Source organism: Chamaea fasciata, unplaced genomic scaffold (genome assembly GCF_029207755.1).
Source record: "Chamaea fasciata isolate MVZ Bird 193981 ecotype frontalis unplaced genomic scaffold, bChaFas1.0.hap1 SCAF_11, whole genome shotgun sequence".
NCBI classification, from domain to species: Eukaryota; Metazoa; Chordata; class Aves; order Passeriformes; family Sylviidae; genus Chamaea; species Chamaea fasciata.
This window is the reverse complement of record NW_027094096.1, coordinates 23,122,415-23,145,543: the sequence shown is the minus strand read 5'-3', so window position 1 is coordinate 23,145,543 and position 23,129 is coordinate 23,122,415. Positions and strand designations below refer to the sequence as shown.

The following is a 23,129-nucleotide window of genomic DNA, read 5'->3' as shown; positions in this document are numbered from 1 at the left end:
GCGAGGACTCAAGAGATAATAACGGTGGCTTTGCTTTGTTTCCTGCTCAGGAGCAGCAAGGAACACAGGAATTGGCTGTTGGACCATCTGCAGCAAGGACAGGGAAAGTCACGGGAGCAGCAGAAAAGCTCTGACATAAAAAAATCAGCAAAGAGTCAAAGCCCTGATTTCATTAAGCAGTTCCTTTCAGAATTATCTTTTCCTGTCTCCAAAAGCTGGGGCACGATCTGTCATTTCAGCTTTTTTTCAGTAAAAAAGTGAAAAAACTCAGTGGAATAGGGTAGGAATGGTGGATAATGAAGTTAAGACTTATTAAGGTGCATTTTGAGTGTTATTTACTGCCTGGAGGTTTTTATTTCTTTTAGGTTGTTGTCATTATTGCAGATCCATCATCTCACCTTAAAATGCTATTATTATTATTATTATTATTATTATTATTATTATTATTATTATTGTAATTATTAATCTAGCTATTAACCTTCATTTAAAAATAATAACTAAAGTTTCTGGTTGTTAAAATAAGCATATTTACAAGCCAAGAAAGTAAAGAGTCCCCGATTTACTGGTGTTTTCCTAACTAGAATTACCAAATCCATCCAAGGCTATTTTGGACTTGCCCTGATGTATGACTCAAGGATCTTTGGAGCTGGCAGAGTCCTGGGTGTCCTGGTGCTCTGTGCATATGTGTCTCCAAACTGGCATGAAGAGGTGGTTGTATAAAATAATATTTATTTTATCTTAGCGAGTCTTTGGCCAGCCTAAATGCAGAGGGGTGATTTGGGCTCTTAAATCCAACACTCTCATTTGTCCATATTTGAATTATTGAAGAGTGTCTGCTTTTACTTAAGCACCTCACATTTGAATTTATCCATTTCTAGAAAATTAATGACGTGCCTTGTGAGGTTTAAGAATTTTCCCTGTTTTGAAGGAATCAAAGGAGAAGGAAGGACAGTTTTTAAAGGGATTTAAGACATGATACATCCTTTTTTTAACTTCTTCAACTTTTCACCAACTAGGTTGCATAGGAAGAAATACCCTTTATTTTTTTTTATTCAAAACTTTATTCAAATTTACCTTGAATATTAACCTTGATATATCCCCACGCAGAAAACCTCTCTGATGTTTCTAGGTCTGCCAGCAGGAGTGAAAATTCCTTTCTGCTGGTACATTCCAGGTAGGAAGGAACATGGGGAAAAAAAATCACATAAAGCTGAAGAATTTGAGAAAAGAAAGATTTGAGAGTAAAACCTGACAGTTGTTCCCAACAAAAGGACCCCAAAACCAGCCCCCGCACCGGGCTTGATCTGAAAAATCAACAAATTGTGAATTCAGATACTTGAGGAGGAAGGATAATTACCGAAGAATTAAACTTCTTTCTGCTTGATTGGGATTTTTTTTTTCAGCTTTTCTGTGGTTGGTGTTTTCATCCAGCCACAAATGAAGAATTCCTTTCTCCCCATTTTGCCCAAAGCAGAGCTGGGGGGATGCAGCTGAGAGTCACTTTCAACTTGGTGTGTTGTCTGGAGCCAGCAATTAGCTGGAAGCAAATATTAATTGTCCTTTGCCCCTTCATTGACAGGCAGTGAACTCTATCCTGGAGTGAACATTGTCAGCTACAAAAGCCAGGCTCAAATCTCTTGCTTGTAGGATATTTCCATTTTGGAATATCCCTGATGTTCTCTTATTACAGCTTAAAAAAAAAAATCATCAAAAAGCAGATGATAGATTTCGATCAAGTAATAATGCCAGGCACATTTTGATATTTCCACATATTTATGCATGAATGGCCAAAGGAAAAAATACTCTCTTTTCTCTTGCAATCTTGTAATTTCTTTGTCAGTTGAGAAGGTAGATAATAAATATTGGCAATACATAAGACTTGGCTCTACTAAGAGCTCCCCTTTGCTGTCTTGAGCAGCAGCAGTTATTAATTTTCAGACATAATCAAGTGATTTATATTCATGATTATGGTTCAAACCATCCTGACACTTGTTCCTTCTACATCAGACGCCTTCTCGCTTCGTGCTCTTTGTGTTCAGCAGTGATTAAAATAAGAATGAGAGGGTTTGGGGTTTTTTAGGAGTATTGTTATAACATTTCTCCTCTGATTTCAGGTCTCACCCACTGAGTCATCACCTGAGCAGTGTGTTCTGCACTGACTTCCAGTAATTATTTTTTGTGTTTTAGAGACTCCCAGCAAGTCATTTCCTCATTTGCAAAATGAGAACTGCCAAATTTATTCCTCTTTCTGTACACCACAGATCCACTGGAATTCTTGCCTTTGTCATCATTATCATGATCACTGATCTCTAATTATTGCTGGTCTCTAATTTGACCTAATAAAAATTCATAAGAAAGCACTGGCATTAAATTTTTAATGTTCATCACCTCTGCCAGACTTTGTTGGATCAAAAGTGGTATTAGAATGAGGATAAATATTTATTGTTTAGGTGTAAAGAAACATATTTATCTAGAAAAAAACATTTCTATACAATGTCTATTTGCATTTCTTTGAGAAGAACTTCCAAAATGAACTTCAAATATATCCTGCTTTTCCACTGCAACGAAATGACTCAGTTGATATCATTTCTCTGTCTGTTTGGTAAACAAAATCAAAATATTTTGGTTGTCAATTACTATAAAATGAAAACTGCTTTTGTCTCAGATGGAGCTCACAGCATCTGATCTTGAATTGTGATGTGCTTTGGGAAAATGACACAACATGGGATGAATCCAAATTCATTCTCTCCAGAGTCTCCTTGGGGGAAAATATCTCTTTTCAATGCGCTGGTGAGGCTTCACAGCTCCTTGCCTTGCTGTGCCTGGAGGAGACTCCAGGCCTCCAAAAACAGCTCAGCCTCTTTCCTTGCTGGGATGTGGCCCGAGCTACCCTGGAGAGCTCCCAGTCTGGAGAGCTGGGATTGCAGGGTGGGTTCAGCCTTGCAAAAGAGGGATGTGGGGATTACAGGAGTGTGTTCCTGCTGGATCCGTGCCAGACATCCTTCCATAATAACGATTGCATTCCTGACTGGACTGGTAACGTGCCAACAGATTCTTACAGAAATTAAGGGGCTGTAACTCTTAACTTCTATTAAATATTTGACACCAAAACAGCGAAAAAACAGATCTTATTAAACTGTAGACAAAGCATGAGTTATTTCTATTTGCTAGCATGGTCCCGTGGCTGAAACTCCAATATTTAGCCCAGCTGACTGAAGGAATTCCAGGGAGCTCACTCTGCCCAGCTAATGAGCTTTGCAGGTTGTGTGTGATTTAATTAAAAATGGACCTGTTCAAAGCAAAGCGATAAATGTCTCTTTTTAAATCGCTGCATTTTTAACAGTACCTCACTTCCTAGATTGCTTTCCTGTGCCATTCTCTCTAGCCTAGCCTGTACGCCTGGGTTTCTAACAATTCTTCTTCCCAGCTTTTTGTCAGGAAGGAATCAGCTCTGAATTCCTGGAAACCAAAGCCTGAGCCAGCAGAAACCACGCTGCTGCAGATCTTCACTTAATGGAGTTCTCGTTGCTTTTATGGCCTCTCCTGGCTGAGGAGCCTTCCCGTTCCTCCTCCCTGGAATTTGATCCCACACCTTGCCCTGGGAGCCCTGATCTCCTGTGTGGAGTGATGAGAGCACACTGAGCTGGGAAACCTGCCGGGAAAGCCTCCCTGGAGAGCTTTGCGTTCCCTGGGTTGGTGCCCTGGAGCGGCAGGGAAAGCATTCCCTGGGTGATGGATAACAGGGGTTTGTGGCACTGCCAGCCCAGGGAAGCACTTAAGCAAATGGTTTTATTGATGGCAGGGAGGTTGTTAAATGGAACCCATCGGACACGCTGCGCTGGGCCCAGTGCTTTCCTGGAGCAGGCAAATGAAATAAGTAAACTTGGGAAAACAAATATCCATCAGACAAACCCCTCAGGCTTCCCCAGCCATTATCATCTTCATAACTCACACTAAACCATTTGGGTTTTTTAATAGACACTCATAAAGCAGCGTATTTAGAAATTTTTAGCAATGGTTCCAGAGTTTTCTTGGACAAGGTTGTTGTTCCCATGGAAAAAAGGGGTGAGGTTTCTTTGGAAACTCTGCCTGAGTCAAATGAAATAAATAAACTTTGGAAAACAAATATCCATCAGACAAACCCCTCAGGCTTCCCCAACCATTATCATCCTCATAACCCACACTAAACTGTTTGGGTTTTTTAACAGACACGCATAAAGCAGCGTATTTAGCAAATTTTAGCAATGGTTATGGGTGTTATTCCCATGGAAAGGAGGGGTGAGGTTTGTTTGGAAATTCTGTCTGTGGTTCACCTGAGCGCCTGGGAGTGGTGGCATTGATCTGAGGGGAGATGGAGGGATGGACAGGGATGGATGGATGGATGGATGGATGGATGGATGGATGGATGGATGGACAGGGATGGATGGATGGATGGATGGATGGATGGAGGGATGGATGGATGGATGGATGGATGGATGGATGGAGGGATGGAGGGATGGATGGAGGGATGGATGGATGGATGGATGGATGGATGGATGGATGGACAGGGATGGATGGATGGATGGATGGATGGATGGATGGATGGATGGAGGGATGGATGGATGGATGGATGGATGGATGGATGGAGGGATGGAGGGATGGATGGAGGGATGGATGGATGGATGGATGGATGGATGGATGGATGGAGGGATGGATGGATGGAGGGATGGAAGGAAGGCCCGGTGCTCTGTGTGCGCCATTGATTTTCTTTCCTTCAAGTGTTGACTGAGGAAAAGGGGCCCATCCCCTCTGTGACTCATCAGGAAATATTCCAGATTTCTCATTCCTGGGGCTCCACAGGCAGAGCTGAGGGATGGAGGAATTGGGGTAAATTCATGAGTGGTACAAAAAACACAAGTGGCACTCTCAGTCATTTCTTTATTATTGAAAAATAATAAAAACTTAATTAATTTTTCTCTATTATTGAAAAATCACTCGTAAATGCTTTAATAATATGAATCGAAAGCTTTCCTTTGGAAAATACAGATTTAATGTTAGAATCTCACCTATCATATGTGAGAAAAAGACAAAAAACAGTTAGGTGTGAAGGATACAAATTAAGGTCATGATTGAAGCCTCTTTGCTAGAAAATTTTAACATTTCTGTGTTAATCTTTCATCTCTCATCTGCTTTTGCCATTTATTAGTAGTATCCCCTGAAATCTGTTTATATTGATTTGAGATTCATGTTTTATAGTTAATTCCAATAAAAATTTTAATGGTCATAAATTTGATTCTCCCCTGCAATGTGTTCAGCAGCTCTTCCCCTCATTTGGGAATGTTTAACGACTTCTTTTGGTGATTAAGCAGAAATAATACACGAGGAACGTGAAGGGTTCCACAAAGGTTAAAGTAACAAAGATATGGAAAAAGAGCAGATTAAAAAAGTCCCAGTCACGCAACTGGATGAGCTGATTGGCATTTCCTAGCTGCTTTCCTCTCCTTTGCAGAACCCAGTGCTTCTCATTGAAGCAAAATATTATTAATTAACGAGCAATCCCTGGACTGCAATAATCCCAAGTGTTTAGTCCAAAGAGTGTCCGTAATCTGCCTGTAACTCTGGCTGCGGCTGCCATTGGCCCAGGGCTCTGCAAACACAGCTGAGCGCTGATAACAGCAGCTCTTAAAGCCCCAGGTTTGATGTTGAACTTCACAGCCAGGAGCAGCAGTTGCTCCTGAGGAGCCACTGAAACTTTAAGGTAAGGCTTTCATTTTATTGCTTCCAATGTTCTGGAGAGCTTTGCCTCGCTGGTGAATGCTCATCACTCAACAGTACTTAGATTTATAAATTGTGACTGTTTATTTCCAATGTTTTAGGGTTTGAAGGGAGACTAGGAGAAGAAAGAACTGCAATTCAATGAGATGGGAGGCTTTAATGACAAGAACTTGAATAAAATCTTACTTTTCAGGAAAATGAGCGTTAGGGTTTTTAAGTTTTAGGATGATGTCATCTGGAGCAACAGAGCAAAAGGGGATTTTAGGTTGTGATGTGTTAAAAATGGCAGCAGGAGCACAATTTAGACTGCTATTTCACACACAAAATAGTTCATTTTAGGGTATTTTTTCCTTCTGTGGGTCATCACTAAAACATGTAAAACTGTTCTGCTGTGCCGATGCAACGTACATGTGCTCCCACACTTCCTTAACTTAAAAGATCTAATTTTTCTGTATTTAATTCTGTTTTATGAGGTTAAATGCTCTTAACCACAAGCTAAATGCAGTGGTAGCTGCCAGTGTGTATTGACCTGACTGCTGAGGTTAGTTTTAATTAGTTTTAATTAGTTTTAATCAGTTTGATTGCTGCTGCGCAGTTCAGTGTTGATGGTTCTGGGTTGTTCTCTGAGCCAGCACAGCCCCCTTGGCTCAGCACGCCTTTCTCACCAAAAATATATATTAAAAAAAAAGGAATTTGGGAAAAGCTCATGTTTTCCACAGCTTTTTTAAGGCACCGACTCCACTGAGTTATTTCCCATATTTCAGTTGCGATTCCAGCAGCAACCCCTGTGCCATGAGCTTGCACACAATCTGTTCTGCCACTGTACAAATAAGCAATTTACCCCTGTCTTGCCTTCCCCCCGTGTCCTGGACACGTCCTCAGAGTTTATTGCAGCTTTTCTCGGGTATATTTTTAACAAATCAAGCTCCTCCTTTTTAAATGAATAGACTTGTGTTTACTCTAAAGGAGAAAAGAAAGTTTAGAAAAGGAAAAAAAAGGGGAAGCTGCTTTTATTTGTTTGCTGTTTCAGGAATTTTAGTAACCTGTAGGAAACTGCGTGGTTAATCTCAGGAGTAAATTTTTCTGTGTTAAGTGATTTGCAGGGAGAAAAATACATTCCCTCAGTGTAATAATTTTATAATCTGCGCTGGGTGAATGATCCTGAAATGGAGACTGATCGCACACAGTCTTTAAGGAGAGTTTTATTTAAGCCTCAGGATTAAAACTGTGGAATGACTTATAAAATGTTGCTAATTAAATAAATTGGAGATGTAATTTACAGCTGCTCCTCGTGTTTTCCTTTGACTGATGGAGTTTCTCTTGGTTTCTAGATGGGCAGGAAGTTCAGTGGGTTGGAGATTTCCCTGATTGTCCTGTTTTCTGTGGTGACCATCATTGCCTGTGTCCTGGTTGGGCTGCTGGCCACGGGAGAACCCGGAGTGAAATCTCCAGGTGAGTGCTGCAGGAGCAAAAAACCCCGAGTGGGATCTGCTCAGCTCTGACTCAGGGCTCCTGCTCTTATCGTTATCCAAAGGTGAATCATGGCCAGTCCTCCTATGGATGGCACGATAAAAGTTACCCGTTATCAATGCAATAAATGGTGCGAGTTGGGATTCATTGTCATGGAAAATCTTTTATCTCCCCCTCCGCTGATTGGACTTTCTTTAGGAACACAGAGCTCAGATAATTTCAAATTTTTTGAGTATAAAAAAATAACACTGGAAAAGCTCTCCCATATCACTTATGTGGGAGGGGCCAACATTGTGTGGAACGTTGTTATAATCCTAAAATCCCACAGCGTTTCTTGCTAATGCACTGACAAATCAGGGAACCCTTGTGTTCCAGGGATGTGATGCAGAGCACCTGCTTTCCTTCCAGTCCCATTTTCTGTAATTCCATTCACACACAGGGACTGAAGCAAAAAGCTTGGAGGTGAAAATGGCAGAGAAACACAAATTATTGCTTATACAAAGCAACCACCTCGGTGTTTTAATAAAACTGTCCATCCAGACTAATATCTACATATTTTTTTCCTGTTTCTGTCATGAGTAGGAGTTTTCTTGAGCAAAAAGCACAAGTGCAGATGATGCAAGGAGACAAATCTGGGGGTGTGTGTGTCCCTCTCACCCCAGGGCACATCTCTGCACTTCACAGTCCTTGTTCCAGACATAACCAGTTCCAAAATACATAAAATAATCTTCAGTGTTCCCTTTAATCAGCTAAAGCTGCCCACCTTAAATTCAGTCCCACAAACCTGAAATCTAAAGGAGCATTTTAATGGAGCTTTAAGGTGCTTTTCCCTGGTGCTCCAATTGCTGCTCCTGTGGGAAACTCTGGCTCAGGGGAAGGAGCACCCTGGCAGCCCAGTTTGAGAAAAGTTCTTCCAAGTTTTAGTTTTGCATGTATTTTCAATGAAGTGGAACACACTGACCCACAGGAGTCACTGAAAAACAGACTAATGAAATAAATTTATCAAAATTACCTATATGTTCAGAAATTTACAGTGACGTTTTCATATCTGAAATAATTGTGTGCCGTTTTCCGAAGGTAAAAATAAATCCCAGAAGGAATGGTTGCTAGTGATGTGAATCTCTGCTGTTGTTAGGGAAGCAGGTGCTGAGTTCAGAGGGAATAACTGTTCCTGCGGTTTAGAGATCCTGGTACTAACCCATTCCTTTATTTCCCTGACAGACTTTTACCCACAATGTCGGAACACATCAGCAGAACTGAGGATTGACTGCATCCCTGACCAATTAGCAACAAAGGTCTGGTAACCTTCTGGAAAATGTTAGAGAAATAGATGTCATCCCATAAAACCTCCTGCTTGTTTAGAAAAATGTCATTTGTCTCTACTAGGTCAGGTATTTCCTTAACCTGTGAATCGGTGATTGCCCCAATCCTGCACAAGCATTTCAGCCCACTGACAGAAGCTCTGATTTCTCTGGTTTGGGGAGAGGTGGCAGAAATATTGGGCAGACATGAAGCAGATAAAAGAGTCACTCTTGGTTTTTAACAGCTTTTTCTGAAAGGTTCCATTGGGCATGATGGTCAAAAACTGGTGTTTGTAATAATTCGGAAACGATGGGCTTTAGTGGGATGTGCCATTTTACACCATCCAAGGTGTGCTCAGAGTTTCCTTTCAGACCCAGTTTGGATCCCAGTGTCTTCCCCTACTGGCTGGGGTGTCAGAGTGTGGAAAAGACCTTTTGGCTTGAGAATCTGAGTTAAAATTCCCAGTGAAAAGCAGCATCTCAGGCTGGGATGGCAGCAGGTTCCCTGCCCATGGAAGGAATTGGAATGAGAGGAGTTTTGAGGTCCCTTCCAACCCAAAGCCTTCCATGATTTTGTGATGCCCTTTAATTTTTCGGTGCTGTCACCTTGAGAGCCTTTCAGTAATAGTTACTCTTGAAAGACTATCATTATTATAATTATTATTTTTCGTCTTTATTATGGATTTTCTTGTTATCTGGTGGATGCCTGGTGTCTTTATTTGTTCTGGGGAGGGGCAGCTTAGGACAAAAAAAACCCCAAAAAACAGTGTGATGTGGGTTACTTCTGTCATTCACAGAGGTAGAAAAATTGTTAACCAGCTGTCTGAACCTCGGAGGAAATTCCCACCTAATTCCAGAGCTGGCTGCTGTTAAAGCCTCTCATGCCATGGGTTTTGTTCTGATTTGTAGTTCAATCAAGTCCTGCAGGGGATGGGTTAGGAAAGGTTCAAATCACAGCCTGCTCCTCGACTCTTCAGGTTCCTTCCCTGCCCCAGGAACAGGCAGAGCACTGCAGGAGAAGCCATGCAGATCATTTAAATCTGTAATTACTGCCTCTGAACCAGCCGCACCACGTGCAGGGCTGTACTCCTCAAGGAAGGGAGGGAAGCAGCGGTGCTCTGGTTTGCAGCTGCAAGGCTGCTGGTGGGAGAGTTTGAAAACAATCAAATCCTAGCTCCCAGCAGAAAAGTAGATGCAGATTGGAACGCTGAGGGTGCCTGCTCTGGAATTAGAGGTAAAAAGGAATGATTCCTGGATATCAGTGGAGAGCAGGTAGCAGATTTGACAGGGTTAGAGGTAAACATAACCTTTACTCCACGAGGAAAGGCAGAATCCCATCCTAGTGGTTCCATTCACTCCTGTGCACATTTTTCCCCGGAAGTGATTTGGTTGTATCAGGCTACAGGAATGCAGCAATCTGGAAAAGTGCAGGTACCTGCATCACTCCCCTGCAGTGCTTTGTGTTAATGGTTTTCAGAATAAACAGCAGCTGGGAAAAAGTGCTTTGGCCAAACTGATCTGGAAGGTTTAGTGTCTGCCTTGATTTCCTCAGTCACTGAAGGTGTCCAGGATGGAGCTAGAAAATGAGTAGGATTGCAGAAACGAGAAGTAAATAGAAGGAAGAAAAGGAAAGATAGGAAAAGAAAGGAAGAAGGAAAGAAAGAAAAAAGGAAAAGAAGAGGAAGGAAGAAATTAAGAAAAGAGGAAAAAGAAAAGGAAGAAATGGAAAAGAGGAAAGAAGAAATAAGGAAAAGAGAAGGGGAAGGAATGAAGGAAAGAGGAAAAAAAGGAAGAAATTAATAAAAGAGAAGAGGAAAGAAGATGAAGGGAAGAGAAGAGGGAGGAAGAAATAAAGAACAGAGGAAGGAAGAAATGAAGAAAAAGGAAGAGGAAAAAAGGAAGAAATGAGGAAAAAAAAAAGAAGAAAGAAATACACATTTTTAATTTGATAATGTGGTTGGTGAAGATAGAGAGGCTGGAAGAAGGAAGATATTTAGGAACTATTCGGTGCTGTGGAAAATTGCCAGGAGGTCTGATCAGACAAGCAGAACGCACCAGTAAAAAAACGAATTCCACTGAGCAGAGCTTGTGTAGGCCAGGCTGAAAGTTCAGGGAAGGGGGAATTGTTGGTTTGGGCTTGGTTTCCGTGCTGTTCTACCCAAAACACCCTGCTGGCAGAGGCCCATGTGGATGCACAGGGCAGCACATTTTAGTTCAGCACGTGGGCCACGCTCTTCTTTGAGTCCTTGGTGCTCAGTTCATGCTGTACCCCAGAGTAAACAGCTTCCTGGTATCCAGGGTTATTCCTGATTAAGCTTTGTCTTTCCTGGGTGCTGGTATCTATTGTGCTGCTTTTACAGCTCACAGGCTGGCATCGCATCTTTATTTATAGCAGATGATTGCTTTTACAGCGGGCTCCCCAGTGTCCCTGGTGAACTCTGCTCCTTTGCCTGTGCCAGGCGTCACCGATCCTCAACCCCCGTGTTTCCTTCCTCGTGCAGAAAGCTCAATGTGCCACAACAATACAGCTCTGCCAGGATAAGATCCAGCTGGGAAAATATCACTGGACTGTGAAGGAACTGCTGAAGATAGTCGAGGAATATTCAGGAGAAATAGCCGGGGAAAAGGAAGTGATGTTTAGGAAGCTGGGAATGATGCCAAAACTCCCAGGTTTTAGGAAAATCAGTTCAGTTTGTTCTGCTTTTTATTATTCAGGAGAAATAGCTGGGGAAAAGAAAATTATGTTTAGGAAGCTGGGAATGTGGATGCCTGAACTACCAGGTTTTAGGAAAATCAGTTTATTCTGCTTTTTATGGGATGGTCGCTGGTCTGGGAATGGATAAGGAGATGGAAGTAGCAAATCTGTTCTTATATTTAGGATATTCCCCTATATGTGAAAGAAATTAAGGGAATAAAGCTGTCACCTCTGCAGTCTTGGAGGGCTTGGTGCTTCCTCTCCTTTACTCTGCAAAAGTTTATAGATGGGAAATGTGGAGCTCTCCTGGTGGGATCTGGGGAGGTGGGAAGTGAGCCTGGGTTTTTCACACCCTTACAAAGGGCTTACAACACTCTGTGTTTTAAAGAGGGGGAAAAGGGGTCTCTACATCCCTCCTCCAACCCTTATTTTTGGCTTGTTACCTGATGGAAATGACAGCAAATGTTTTCTGATGGGATGAATCCCTGGCAGAGGGAAAACATTTCTCTGTGTGTTGAACTTGGGGTTTATTTTGGGTGTTTTTTTGAGCGATTTCTGTGCTCTGTAAAACCACTATCAAATAAATGCCCTGAGACTTCTCAAGCCAGTGGCTTTGCCAGCTCCCTCACTGATTGCTGGGCTGGAGCTGCCTTATCTTTTATCTGTGCAGACCCTCTGAAAATAATTTGACCTGCACTGACCATTTTGGCCTCTCCAACCCCAAAACAAGGACAACAGCAATGAAGGGTTTGGGTCGTGTCCACCTATTTCAAGGTGCAGAATATTTTAAATCTTTATCACAAACACCAAAAGCATTTGAGCACAATGAGATGAAGGCAGAAAGAGCTTCCGGTAGGGGAGAGGTGAAGGTGAGGTTTTGAAGGTGTCACCTTTTGGAATTGGATACCTGAGATCACTGATGGGTGCCCTTCACCCTCAGTGAAAGTTGTTTTGCCATTGTCCTTTGCCCTAAGTCATGAATGGGGATTTAAGGAACAAAAACGGGTGGAAACTTAGTGATTAATTGCCCCAATCTTATCTCCAAACATAAACCTCACACACACACAGCACGTGAACAAGTTAATTTCTAACAGCAAAGCAAAGGAATTTCAGCTTTTTAGTGAATGGGAGTGTAAAGGTTGATGCCACTACGCTGAGACAGAGGCTTGAAACAATAGGTTTGTTTTCTAAAAATAAAACCGATTTATCTCAATTTGAGGTTATGCAGAAGCAGTCTGAATATTTCTGATACTGGAAAATCACATTAGAATGTAGCTATTGTACACAATGTTCAGTTATGCATATATAGACGTTTATTAGATGTTAATCCCATGATAAATTTCATGCCCTCTCCAATGTGTGACTTTTGGTCAGACTCTGCTGTATCTGTCACAGCTCAAATGTTTCAAGAATTCTTCTAAAATGTTTATCTTACCTGTGGATCTTGTGGTCTTAAGAAAGAATGCATGCCCTATAAGCAAGTTTACTCTGAATCCAGAAAAAAATCCCCTTTAGTGTTTTCTGTGCCACTGAGTTCACTCAACAAGAGTTTTCCAAAGGAGGACTTGACCTGAGTGCAGAAAACATTAAAGTTTCTGGTGTTTGGGGTGAAATGTGCACTTTAAATGGTTTAGCATGGATTTATTCGGGTAACCCCAGCTGATTTGTGTCCCTCCTATCCTTGCTCAGAGTGTCTGCTCCCTCCGTGGCTGCTGCTGGAGCCCCCAGAGTGACACCAGTGTGCCCTGGTGCTACTTCTCCCCCAACCACGGCTACCAGGTGGATGGTTCCCAGAGATCCACCAACACAGGTAAGCTCTGGGCTGGGCCTCCCCAGTTCCCACCCTTGTGGGTTTCTTATCTTCTTTTTACCTGTTAGAGCTGGGGTTAAATGCTCAAGAGACGCAGCTTCGTGTTCAGACTCAGTTGTTTATTAATTCTTATCTATAGTACAGTCTCACAAGCTGAGAGTTCTAGCTAACAAAGTTAAAAATGGCTCTGTCTCTAACTCTTTCCAAGGTCTTCTAAGCACAAATTGTCCAATTATGAAATGACATCGATATTATTCTTTACTTTTAACCCAATAACCAACCACCCGTGGCCTGCAGTGCGGATTTTTCTACCCAATTACAAAATACCACCCAGACCCATGAAGAAAAAGGTGAAAGAAGAAGAACTTAGCCTACACCCTAAATCCTCCATCTTGCTCTATATATATTTCTATATACTAAAACCTTAAAATTGAAGTTTTCCACCCTGTGATATCACACACTTCTATTCCAACTGCACACCCATAATCCCATTGCTATCACGCAATTTTGGAAGCCTTCTCCATGGCTCAGGTTAAATGCAGTGTTTTCTTGGGGGTCAGTGCCTGTCGGCACAGAAAGTTTATGATTCTCAGCTTCCAGGGTTCCGACACGCCCCTGATGTCCCATCCCGCACATCACCTGGTGTTTGTCTCCCAAGGGTTTGAGGCCACGTTGACGAGGCTGCCGTCCCCTTCCCTCTTTGGGAATGACATCCAGACCGTGCTGCTCACAGGAGAGTATCAGACACAGAACCGCTTCCGATTCAAGGTCAGTCTTTGTCCTCTTCTTCTTCAAGGTCCCTTTTCTCTGTGAGATGTGGGGTTTCCTGTGCAGGGAGTGTAGGGTTGATGCCTCTGGAGCCCTCTCATGATTCCCACCGAAGTTCTGTCGTTGTCCTCCCTGCTGTTGCAATGCCTCAGGTTGGCAGGCACTTGGCACGGTGGGAATCCTGCATGAAAAATCACCGAGGCCTTTGAAAAGCTCAGCTTTGCTGTTATCTACCCTCTGTCCTCATCACGGGAAGGTTTGGGGGATAATGTATTTACTTGTATTTTTGCTGATGGCCCGGTCACGTCTCTCAATCATTTTGACAGATGATATTAGATTTTCCAACGGTTTGTGTTTTCCATGGAGAGCTCCAGTCTGTGCCTTGGGTGTGGGGTATCAGTGGCTTGTGGGACTGAGAAACTCCTGTGGGAGATTGTCCTGTGGTGGGTTCCTGGTGAACCTGGGCAACAGAGTCTGAAGAAAACGGCTGAAGATAGATAATTAAACTTGGAAGTGAACGACAATAAAAGCAGAAGAGGAGGCTGGGAAAAGGGATGGAAATCTGAGTCAGAGCTATGGGTGGCGCAGGGAATGGGAAATCGGGGGTGAATTTGTAAAGGCCTGACACCTGTGTTTGTGTGACTGTGTGCAGATCACTGACCCCAGCTCACGGAGGTTCGAGGTCCCTCACCAGCACGTGCAGGCCTTCACAGGGCCCGCCGCCACCGGCCTCAACTACAGGGTGGAGCTGAAGCAGAGCCCCTTTGGCCTCGTGGTGTCCAGAGCCAGCAACGGCAAAGTGCTGTAAGTCCTGCTGGGGCTCCCCCAGTGACACGGCTGTCCCTGAAAGCTGGTGATGCCACCTGTGAGGTGTCCTCCGGGGCACAGGCCCTGCTTCTTACCGTCTCCTGACCGGTGGATGTCCCTCAAGGACTCTTGGGATGACTTTGGGAACAAAAAGTCTGAGCCACCTGTGAGGTGTCCTCTTGGGCGCAGGCCCTATTTCTTCCCTTTTCCTCACTCAAGGACTCTTGGGATGACTTTGGAAACAAAAAGTCTAAAATGGGAAGCACTGTGTGAAATGTTTCACGTGTGGCTCTCTGATCACGTTCCCCCAGTGCTGGGGAAATCTCAGTATGGGTAATTTTTATTATCTGGTGGTGTCTTTGCCAGTACTTCAAACCACGAGGGAAAACTCCTGATTGCACCTTTTATCTTCTCTGCTACACTCGTGCTGAGGCCCTGAGCCACCAAAATCAGGCTGCCCTTTAGACCTGTGATATCCAAGGACAGCTGGTGTGTAAGATATTTAATGAACTTGAACACTGAATTCTCTCACCACATTTATGTCCTAAAAATAAACAAGTAAAACCAAACTCACCAACCCACAGGTGTCCAAGAGCCCTCAGAGAGGGGAAGGGCCAGGATGAAGGTGCTCATTAAATCAGCCAGCAATGATTCCCTGTCACAGGGCTGGGCCACTTGGATTAGCAAGGCTTCGAGTTGAATTAATTAAAGGTTGTTTTTTTGCTCTTATTAGTATTGTTTTCTTGCTTGGAATCCTGTGTAATGATTGATTTGCAATTACGGAGGGCACAGAAGATGGACTTGGCAGTCAGCAGTGCCTGACTGATTAAACATGTCCAGGGAGGGGGATGAGACACCTGTGGGGCCACATTGAAGCAATTGTCTGGAATATTGTCTCTGGAAAATTTTCCTTAGGCCTTTTAATAATTTCATGAAAGTTTCTGCATTTGGGTCTCTAAAGTAAACATGACAGTGATGTTGGACTCTGAGGATTTCAGAGGAAGCTGGTTTTACTATGGCATAAGGGCAGCCCCTCAGACATAAATCCTTGATAAATTTCTTTGCACAAGATCACTGATTTTTCCCAACTCTTAAACAGTCTAACAAAACAAAAACCTCCTCGTAAAAAGACAATGTGTTAGGACAGTTCCTTACCAAAATCGTGATTAATCTGATAAAGCCTGCCACCGTCCACCATCATTTGTCCCACTTGAGGCCCCAAAAGGAAGTTCTGATTCCAACAAAAGTTGGAAGAAAACCTGAAAAATCTGGGCAGACACCTGACTCTGCCATCCAGCTCCAGCCAAAAGGAGCAGGAACTGTCCTTGCAACAACTCTTGCTAAAAATCTTCCTTTTTTTCTCAATTTTTTTTCCGCACTTTCTCCCCAGGTTTGACACGACCATAGGGCCCCTTCAGTACGCTGACCAGTTCCTGCAGCTCTCCATCAAACTGCCCAGCAGCAACATCTACGGCGTGGGGGAGCACGTGCACAAGCAGTACAGGCACGATGTCAACTGGAAAACCTGGCCCATTTTCGCCAGGGATATTGGCACCTCTGCAGTGAGTTTGGGGTTATTTCCCCTCCTTCTTTGCATTTCTGTGACCCAAACCTCTCGGGCATTGAGCACGTTTGTGTATCTGCTGAGTTTTCCCTAAAGGTTTTCCAGGCACTGCGTGTTGTTGTTGGTAAAAAGCTCCTTGGTACCGATGGGCGTTCCCTGATTTTTGTGTTGGTGGGCAGTGGGAAACCAGTGGATAAACCTGAATAGATGAGTCTTCAGCTTCTACTGATAATCGGGATAAAGAACATACTCATAACTCACAATATGCCCTAATGCTTTGCTGCATGCAGGGTTCAGTTCAGATGGCCCAGGCTCCTTCAGCAACATCCTTGGAGCTCAAATTACGGAAAAATTCTCCTTAGCTGCTGTCTCTCTCCAAGATAAAATACATCTGTCAGCTGTTATTTGTTTCTAGAGTTTTCTGGCTGTCCCTGTATGAAACAACTTCTGTGACACCCATTTTTTGATAACTGTAAGATTATTTTCCCCATTACCTCAGCTTCATAAAGCAACTCCCTGCTTTGAGAGAGAACTTTTGTTCCACTGCAATAGGAGAGATACAGGCTGAAACCTGAGGGTGAGGTAGCTGTATGTAGTTAATTAATAATCTGGAATTTGTACCCATTGCTTGAGATTCCTCACTCTTTTCTCTGGTTTGAAGATAGCTCTGAACTGAATGGCTCCACTGAGTGTAGACTTATTCAGATAAAATAACACTGAACAGCACCAAGTTAGGCTGATTTCAAATTGCTCAGGTTCTGTTTCTTGTTCATTTGAACTGAACTTGCTTTTTCAGGAGAAATAGCACAACCATTGCAACAATTGTTAGCATTTCTGAGGGGTTATGTTGCTAATAATAACAACAGGAATAAAAAAAGAATTAGAAAGGAAATGAAAAAGCAGCAAGGCACTCTCCTATTTCCATAGATTAGACATCAATTTTTTTGCCTTGTAGGACGAATAAAAATATAGATTAGATGTAAAACCTAATCTATGGTGAAAGGGGATGGAAGCACCTCTCAGGTTCTCCTTGATGAGCACATTTATTCCCCAGAAATACAGCTGCACTATCTGCCAGCTTTCCTGGAGTGCCATCAGATCTGTTATCTATTTATTGGGTAAATTCTTGTTTTAATGGAAAATAAAGGAGGAAAACACCAGGAAAAACAGAACATATGAAACAGGGAAGTGTCAGGATTTAAATTTCTGCTGTTTGCTCCATTTTGAGATGCTTTGAGTTCTACCTGTGATATATTTTGAAACATTCCAGAACAGATCTGTTATTAGATGTTAATCAGCTTGCCTGTTGCCTTTATTATTTTAGGCAATGGATAATTTATATGGAGCCCACACTTTCTTCCTGTGTTTGGAAGACAATTCTGGAGCCTCCTTTGGTGTCTTCCTGATGAACAGCAATGCCATAGGTAAGAAACCTTTCTCTGAGCAGTGCAGCTGAATTTCTTTTGAAATGGTCTTTTGGATTGCAATAAAAACTGAGCTGATGTAAATGTCCCTTCTTAAAAACACCCCCAATATCTGAGGGCAGTCATTACCCTGTGTCTAAAAATATTTCAAATACAAGCAGTGAGTAGCTCCCAGTTAACAGGAGGATTTTGATGGAAATCTGAGGGTCAGGAGCTTATCCAAAGGCTGTACAGGTCTGCACTGGAACAAGAGACTAAATTTGTAGTGAACCACATTTGGAAGTAAATGTCCTTTAGTCTTTTCAGATAAGTGTATTTGTATTTATATTTATATTCACTGAGCTCCAGCTTTTTTGGGCTGGAAAGCTGGACTAAAAATTCAGAGATAAAAGGTTGAACCACTGATTCCCTTCTCTGTAAGAAGCAAAGGAATGGAAATATGGACACATAAAGAGTTGTCTGATTTCCCCTTCTTTGCAAGTTCAATTAATTATTTAGGCTCTTTAGGCATTTTGGGTTTTTTTTACTTCAGTAAATTCTCTAATCATCAATTAGAAAATGGCGAAGTTATTTTAGAGTTTCCTGTCCTTCAGAACTGTTTTTGTGTGCTCTTGTCTGGCAGAGTTTGTGGTGCAGCCTGCTCCGGCAGTGACCTACAGAACCATTGGAGGCATCCTGGATTTCTACATCTTCCTGGGGGACACTCCAGAGCAAGTAGTCCAGGAGTACCAGCAGGTACCTTTACCTACAAGGATTATGCATTATGAACAGATTTTTTCAAAGTTCTTGGGATTTATTTTATAATAATATTTTTTCTCTGGGTGCTGGAGAGGAGACCATGCTCGAGGCCCAAGAGCTCCAAAATTCATTAATCTGTAATTGACACCGTGGTCATTAGGGCTGGAGATGGTCTCTAGAATAATTTGCTTCCTTGCTCATGAGTACAAAAATCCTGTTCATATGGCAGTATTATGGGATAGAGAATGTGTGTACAGGATGTCTGGATTTCATGATCACAAGATATGGCTGAGTGTCTTTTGCACTTCTTGAGATCTGCCTTGGTTCCAGTGAACCTTAAAGGATGGGCATTGTCCCAAAATACCAGTATTTATTAAAATAAATAAATAATAGGGGAAAAATTACTGTATTTAGGAGTGGGCTGCTCATTTAGTGTGTGCTATTGGTGTAGATTTGAGAAATGAGGTGATGCCTTATCGGGACTACCTAAAAACAGAGGCCAGACAGAGTTAAGGGAATAAAAAGCAGTTCTAGTTATTGAAGGGCCTCCAGGTACATTCGGGGCAGACAAAGCCCCCCAGGGCCTACACCCAAAACGGGCCCCGGGTCACGGGTTTTCACACTTTGATCAGTTTGGGCCATTTGCACATTGGGGGCTCATCTCCCAATTACAGCTCCAGCTAATGAAATCATTTTCCCCAAGTTTTCCCCCCAGCTCACTTTTGTTTCCATCTCCGGGCGCCTGAGGCAGTGAGGTGTCCTTGATCCCCAGGCCTGGAGAGGAATTGTTGTGTCTGCCCAAAATGGGGAAGCAGCAGCCGACCCTGCGTGTGGGGTTTGGAGTCACACACCAAAGAGCTGCAGGAGTACAAAAATTTGGGAAATACGAAAGTTAAATCCTAAGGCATCAGTGGATGCAGGGAAAGGGGATGAGGTGATACAGGGTGTCCAACACCACATGGGGTTTTTGTTTTCCCCTCACAGCTGGTGGGACTGCCAACACTGCCCTCCTACTGGAACCTGGGATTCCAGCTCAGCCGCTACGGTTACACCTCCCTGGATGAGGTGAAGGAAATCGTGCAGAGGAACAGGGCCACTGGAATTCCCTACGTGAGTATGGGGTCTGGGGAGGACACCGGGATCCTACAACCGCCTCGTTTTCCATAAGTTTGGATTAGGAAACCTGTGCTGCCAAAGGGTTTTTTGTGCATTTTGATGTTAGACCCTTTATCAGACGGTTGGATGGGGGGTGGGTTAACTGCAGCTAGGTTTTATTCAAACACTTTGTTGTAGTAATTTTTCTTTTTTTCTTTCCAACTCTGTCCATTTTTCTTCCCTTGTAACATTATTTTTAATGTCCTATGGATAGTTATGGAACCATATATTACTATTAATTGACAGTCAAAGGCAAAATGAAATTAACTATTAAAACAAGATTTTAGTGGGCGTGAACCTGATGTCTTCAATAGAATAAAAATACCCTAATATTAAGCTAAAATTTGGGAAGAAAATGGACAAATAAAAATCTTTACCTATCACTTTTTGTGGAAAAGCTGAACTCCCTTCTCTTTCAGGATGCTCAAGTCATTGATATTGAATATATGGAGAATAGGAAAGATTTTACTTATGACAAGGTGAAATTTCAAGACCTCCCTCAATTTGCATCTTATTTGCATGACAAGGACCAAAAATATATCATCATATTGGTAAGCATTTAATTACTCTTTTTTCCCTTGTGAACACTTCCATTACAGTTATTTATTATTATTCTTTACTCGTTCTATGTAATTATTGCATTTACAGCCTGTACTAATGGATCCTGATATATCCTATAATATCCTGATTTCTTCTTTTCTCTGTTGTTTTCTGACTTCTTTAGGATCCTGCTATTAGCACCCAGAATATGGCTGATGGAAGTTCCTATGGAAGCTTCATGCGGGGAACAGAGAGAGACGTCTGGGTTCATGAGTCAGATGGAACCACAACATTGGTTGGAGAGGTAATTGTTGTTTTACACATTTGAATTCTATTTATTGTCACTGTTACGGTTTCATTTAGATCCGGGGACTTGTCTACCTGTGAGAGCAAATTTTGTAAGGTCTCTTGTCGACAATAATTCTCAGCCTTTCTTAACTTTTTTCAATTGTCTACATTAAGAAGGTATTTTTTGTGAATTCTACATCAAAATGAATATCCTTTTAAATTTTAAATTTTTAAAGAAAAATAGAATTAAAGTAGCAATTAAAATCACACACGTTCACGTTAGCCTTAATTTTTTTTTATGTTAAAGTGTAGTTTGAAGGCTCAATATCAAGAGACTTTTCATCAGCCCAGCTCCTATTTATTTCCAGTGGCAACTGAACAGCCAGAACCCACATCAACATTTTAATTTATAATCTCAACTTCTATTTAGAATTTTCTCAGCTGTGTATTTTTCCTTGCTGGACTCACAGAAAAACAGCTGAAAAATTCGAAGTTAAGAAATTCATACTCTTTTTGTTCTTCGAGCTCCCGTCCAACCTGAGCAGGTCTGTGACCCTTAAGAGCCCTTTTTAATCTCATTCAAAGTGTCATTCATTATTTTCCTTTGAATATTCCAGGTGTGGCCAGGGGAAACTGTGTTCCCAGACTTCACCAACCCCGAGTGCACAAACTGGTGGGTGAACGAGACCAAATTGTTCCATGACATGGTGCCCTATGATGGACTGTGGATTGTGAGTAATACAGGATTTTTATTTTTTTTTTTTTTATTTTTTAAATATAGGTGATAGCTGCTGTTTGTTACATTGAATTTTTATTGGATTGAAAGGCATTTTTGCCATCAGAAAGGAGATGTTGAAGAATTCTTTAAAGGATGACAGAATAGAGTGGAAGACTTTTTAGGGAAAAGTACTTGAGGCAACTTTATTACATCCTGCATCTTTCTTTTCCAGGATATGAATGAAGTGTCCAACTTTGTTCAAGGCTCAAAAAGAGGTTGTGCACCGAATGAATTAAACTACCCTCCTTACACTCCCAGTAAGTCCAGCTACTGTAATCTGAATTAAAAAATATCAAATAAAGTGTTAATTGCCATCAAGGATACAACGTGATTTTAGTGTAGTTCTTATGGCTGGGGTTTGGACATTCCTATTGACAGAAAACAATATTTATGTGCTTGTATTTGTATCCTTCAGGTGTAGTTTATAGAACTGCCTCTTTTTTCTTCTCAAATAAATACTGGATATTGTCAATGCCTTAATTATGTCTGATAATGTAACTATCCTCTTGCACTGTCAGCAGTTTTTCAGATACTTGAAGAACTAAAATGGAGTTAATAGTTTGTATTAATAGTAGATTTAAGTAACCTTTGCCAGCATGTTGTCAGATGGTGAATCAGGAGTTCAGAGCACAGTTCCCAGTTCCTTGGATGGGTGCAAAGCTCAAGAGTGGAAATATCACAGAGCAAAGATGAACCAAACAGCAGCATTTTGCTTTTGGAAGAATTAAACTGCCTGAGTGAAAGAATAAAGAAATTAAAGGGGTTTGGATATCATAAATGTGCATTAAAGATAAGAAATATTAATAATAAAAATGTTCCTTACCAGTACTATTTGTATTCCTTTCTTCCAGGGATTCTCGACAAACTCATGTATTCCAAGACGCTTTGCCTGGATGCAGTGCAGAACTGGGGGAAGCAATACGACATCCACAACCTTTATGGATATTCCATGGCCATATCCAGTAGGAAGTAAGGAATGCATCCTAAAATCCTGCAGAAAGGTTTCAGGACAGTACTCGACCTGCATTTTCCAAAGCACCACGAGACTTGACTGCTAAAGGAACGAGATTCCTGGAAAATGCTGTGTTACTTTTGAGCCAATTTAGCCAAGGCAAAATCCACAGCCTGGAGTTGGTAGGAAAGGCCACGAATTGGATGTCAGAGCTGTGTAAAGAGATTATTTCAAATTAATATCTTGAATTCTGCTAAAACACACCTCCAAAGGGACGACCCCATCCCTGGGACGAATAATCAGTGCAAAACAGTATAAATTCTTTTTTTTTTTTTTTCCAGAATTATCAATGTTTGAGTTGTCTTTTCCTCCGTGTAACTCCAGTCTCATTCCTTTCCAGAGCCATTGAGACGGTGTTTCCAGGAAAGAGAAGCTTCCTCATCTCAAGGTCCACCTTTGCAGGCTCAGGAAAGTACACAGGACACTGGCTGGGGGACAATGCCGCCACGTGGGACCAAATGAGATGGGCCATCCCTGGGATGCTGGAGTTCAACCTCTTTGGAATTCCTTATGTAGGACATCAGTTCGTGCCATCCTTTCTAAACAGGGAACAGATTATCTAATCAAGCAATCTCTAAATAACCACTGACACCTCGAAATTAACGCTTTTTAGGGATCTCCTTTGAACATTTCTTTTCAATCATCGATTTTTTGATTTAGGCCATTTATTTTGATTTTTGTGGCTGTGGAGACCTAAAAGTGGGTAACAAATTTATCTTATATATCCTTATCTACCTCTTATTTCAGTAATTTTTAAACACTGGTGAGGGATGTGAAACAATTCCTAACTTTCTTATTTCAAATTAGAGGTGTCCACTTAAAAGGGAAATAGGAAAAATCCTTTTTATGATTTAAATTTGAATGGCTTTGAAGCTTTTTTCCCATTCTGTGCATATGATCACAAAACAGGAAGGTAAAATTTGGAAGAAGCAGGAGGATGTGCAATGTCAGTGAGGGGCCAGTTTAATTTTTTGGACAGCATAGCTGGATTTGGGAAAGTTACAAATGTGTTGTACCTTTCAAGG

At 41.9% G+C, this 23,129-nt stretch overlaps 1 protein-coding gene across 1 annotated transcript in view; it reads left to right on the top strand.

The window, feature by feature from the left end:
* SI (sucrase-isomaltase) overlaps positions 1 to 23,129 on the top strand; it is a 73,151-nt gene that overhangs the window by 22,249 nt on the left and 27,773 nt on the right. The window contains exons 2-16 of the mRNA XM_066193689.1: positions 7,086 to 7,206; positions 8,446 to 8,519; positions 12,910 to 13,030; positions 13,689 to 13,798; positions 14,451 to 14,602; positions 15,996 to 16,167; positions 17,494 to 17,593; positions 18,216 to 18,328; positions 19,316 to 19,441; positions 19,906 to 20,037; positions 20,211 to 20,330; positions 20,932 to 21,045; positions 21,265 to 21,349; positions 21,944 to 22,061; positions 22,445 to 22,616. Coding sequence (XP_066049786.1) covers positions 7,086 to 7,206; positions 8,446 to 8,519; positions 12,910 to 13,030; positions 13,689 to 13,798; positions 14,451 to 14,602; positions 15,996 to 16,167; positions 17,494 to 17,593; positions 18,216 to 18,328; positions 19,316 to 19,441; positions 19,906 to 20,037; positions 20,211 to 20,330; positions 20,932 to 21,045; positions 21,265 to 21,349; positions 21,944 to 22,061; positions 22,445 to 22,616 — 1,830 coding nt within the window. The remainder of the gene's footprint in view (positions 1 to 7,085; positions 7,207 to 8,445; positions 8,520 to 12,909; positions 13,031 to 13,688; positions 13,799 to 14,450; positions 14,603 to 15,995; positions 16,168 to 17,493; positions 17,594 to 18,215; positions 18,329 to 19,315; positions 19,442 to 19,905; positions 20,038 to 20,210; positions 20,331 to 20,931; positions 21,046 to 21,264; positions 21,350 to 21,943; positions 22,062 to 22,444; positions 22,617 to 23,129) is intronic.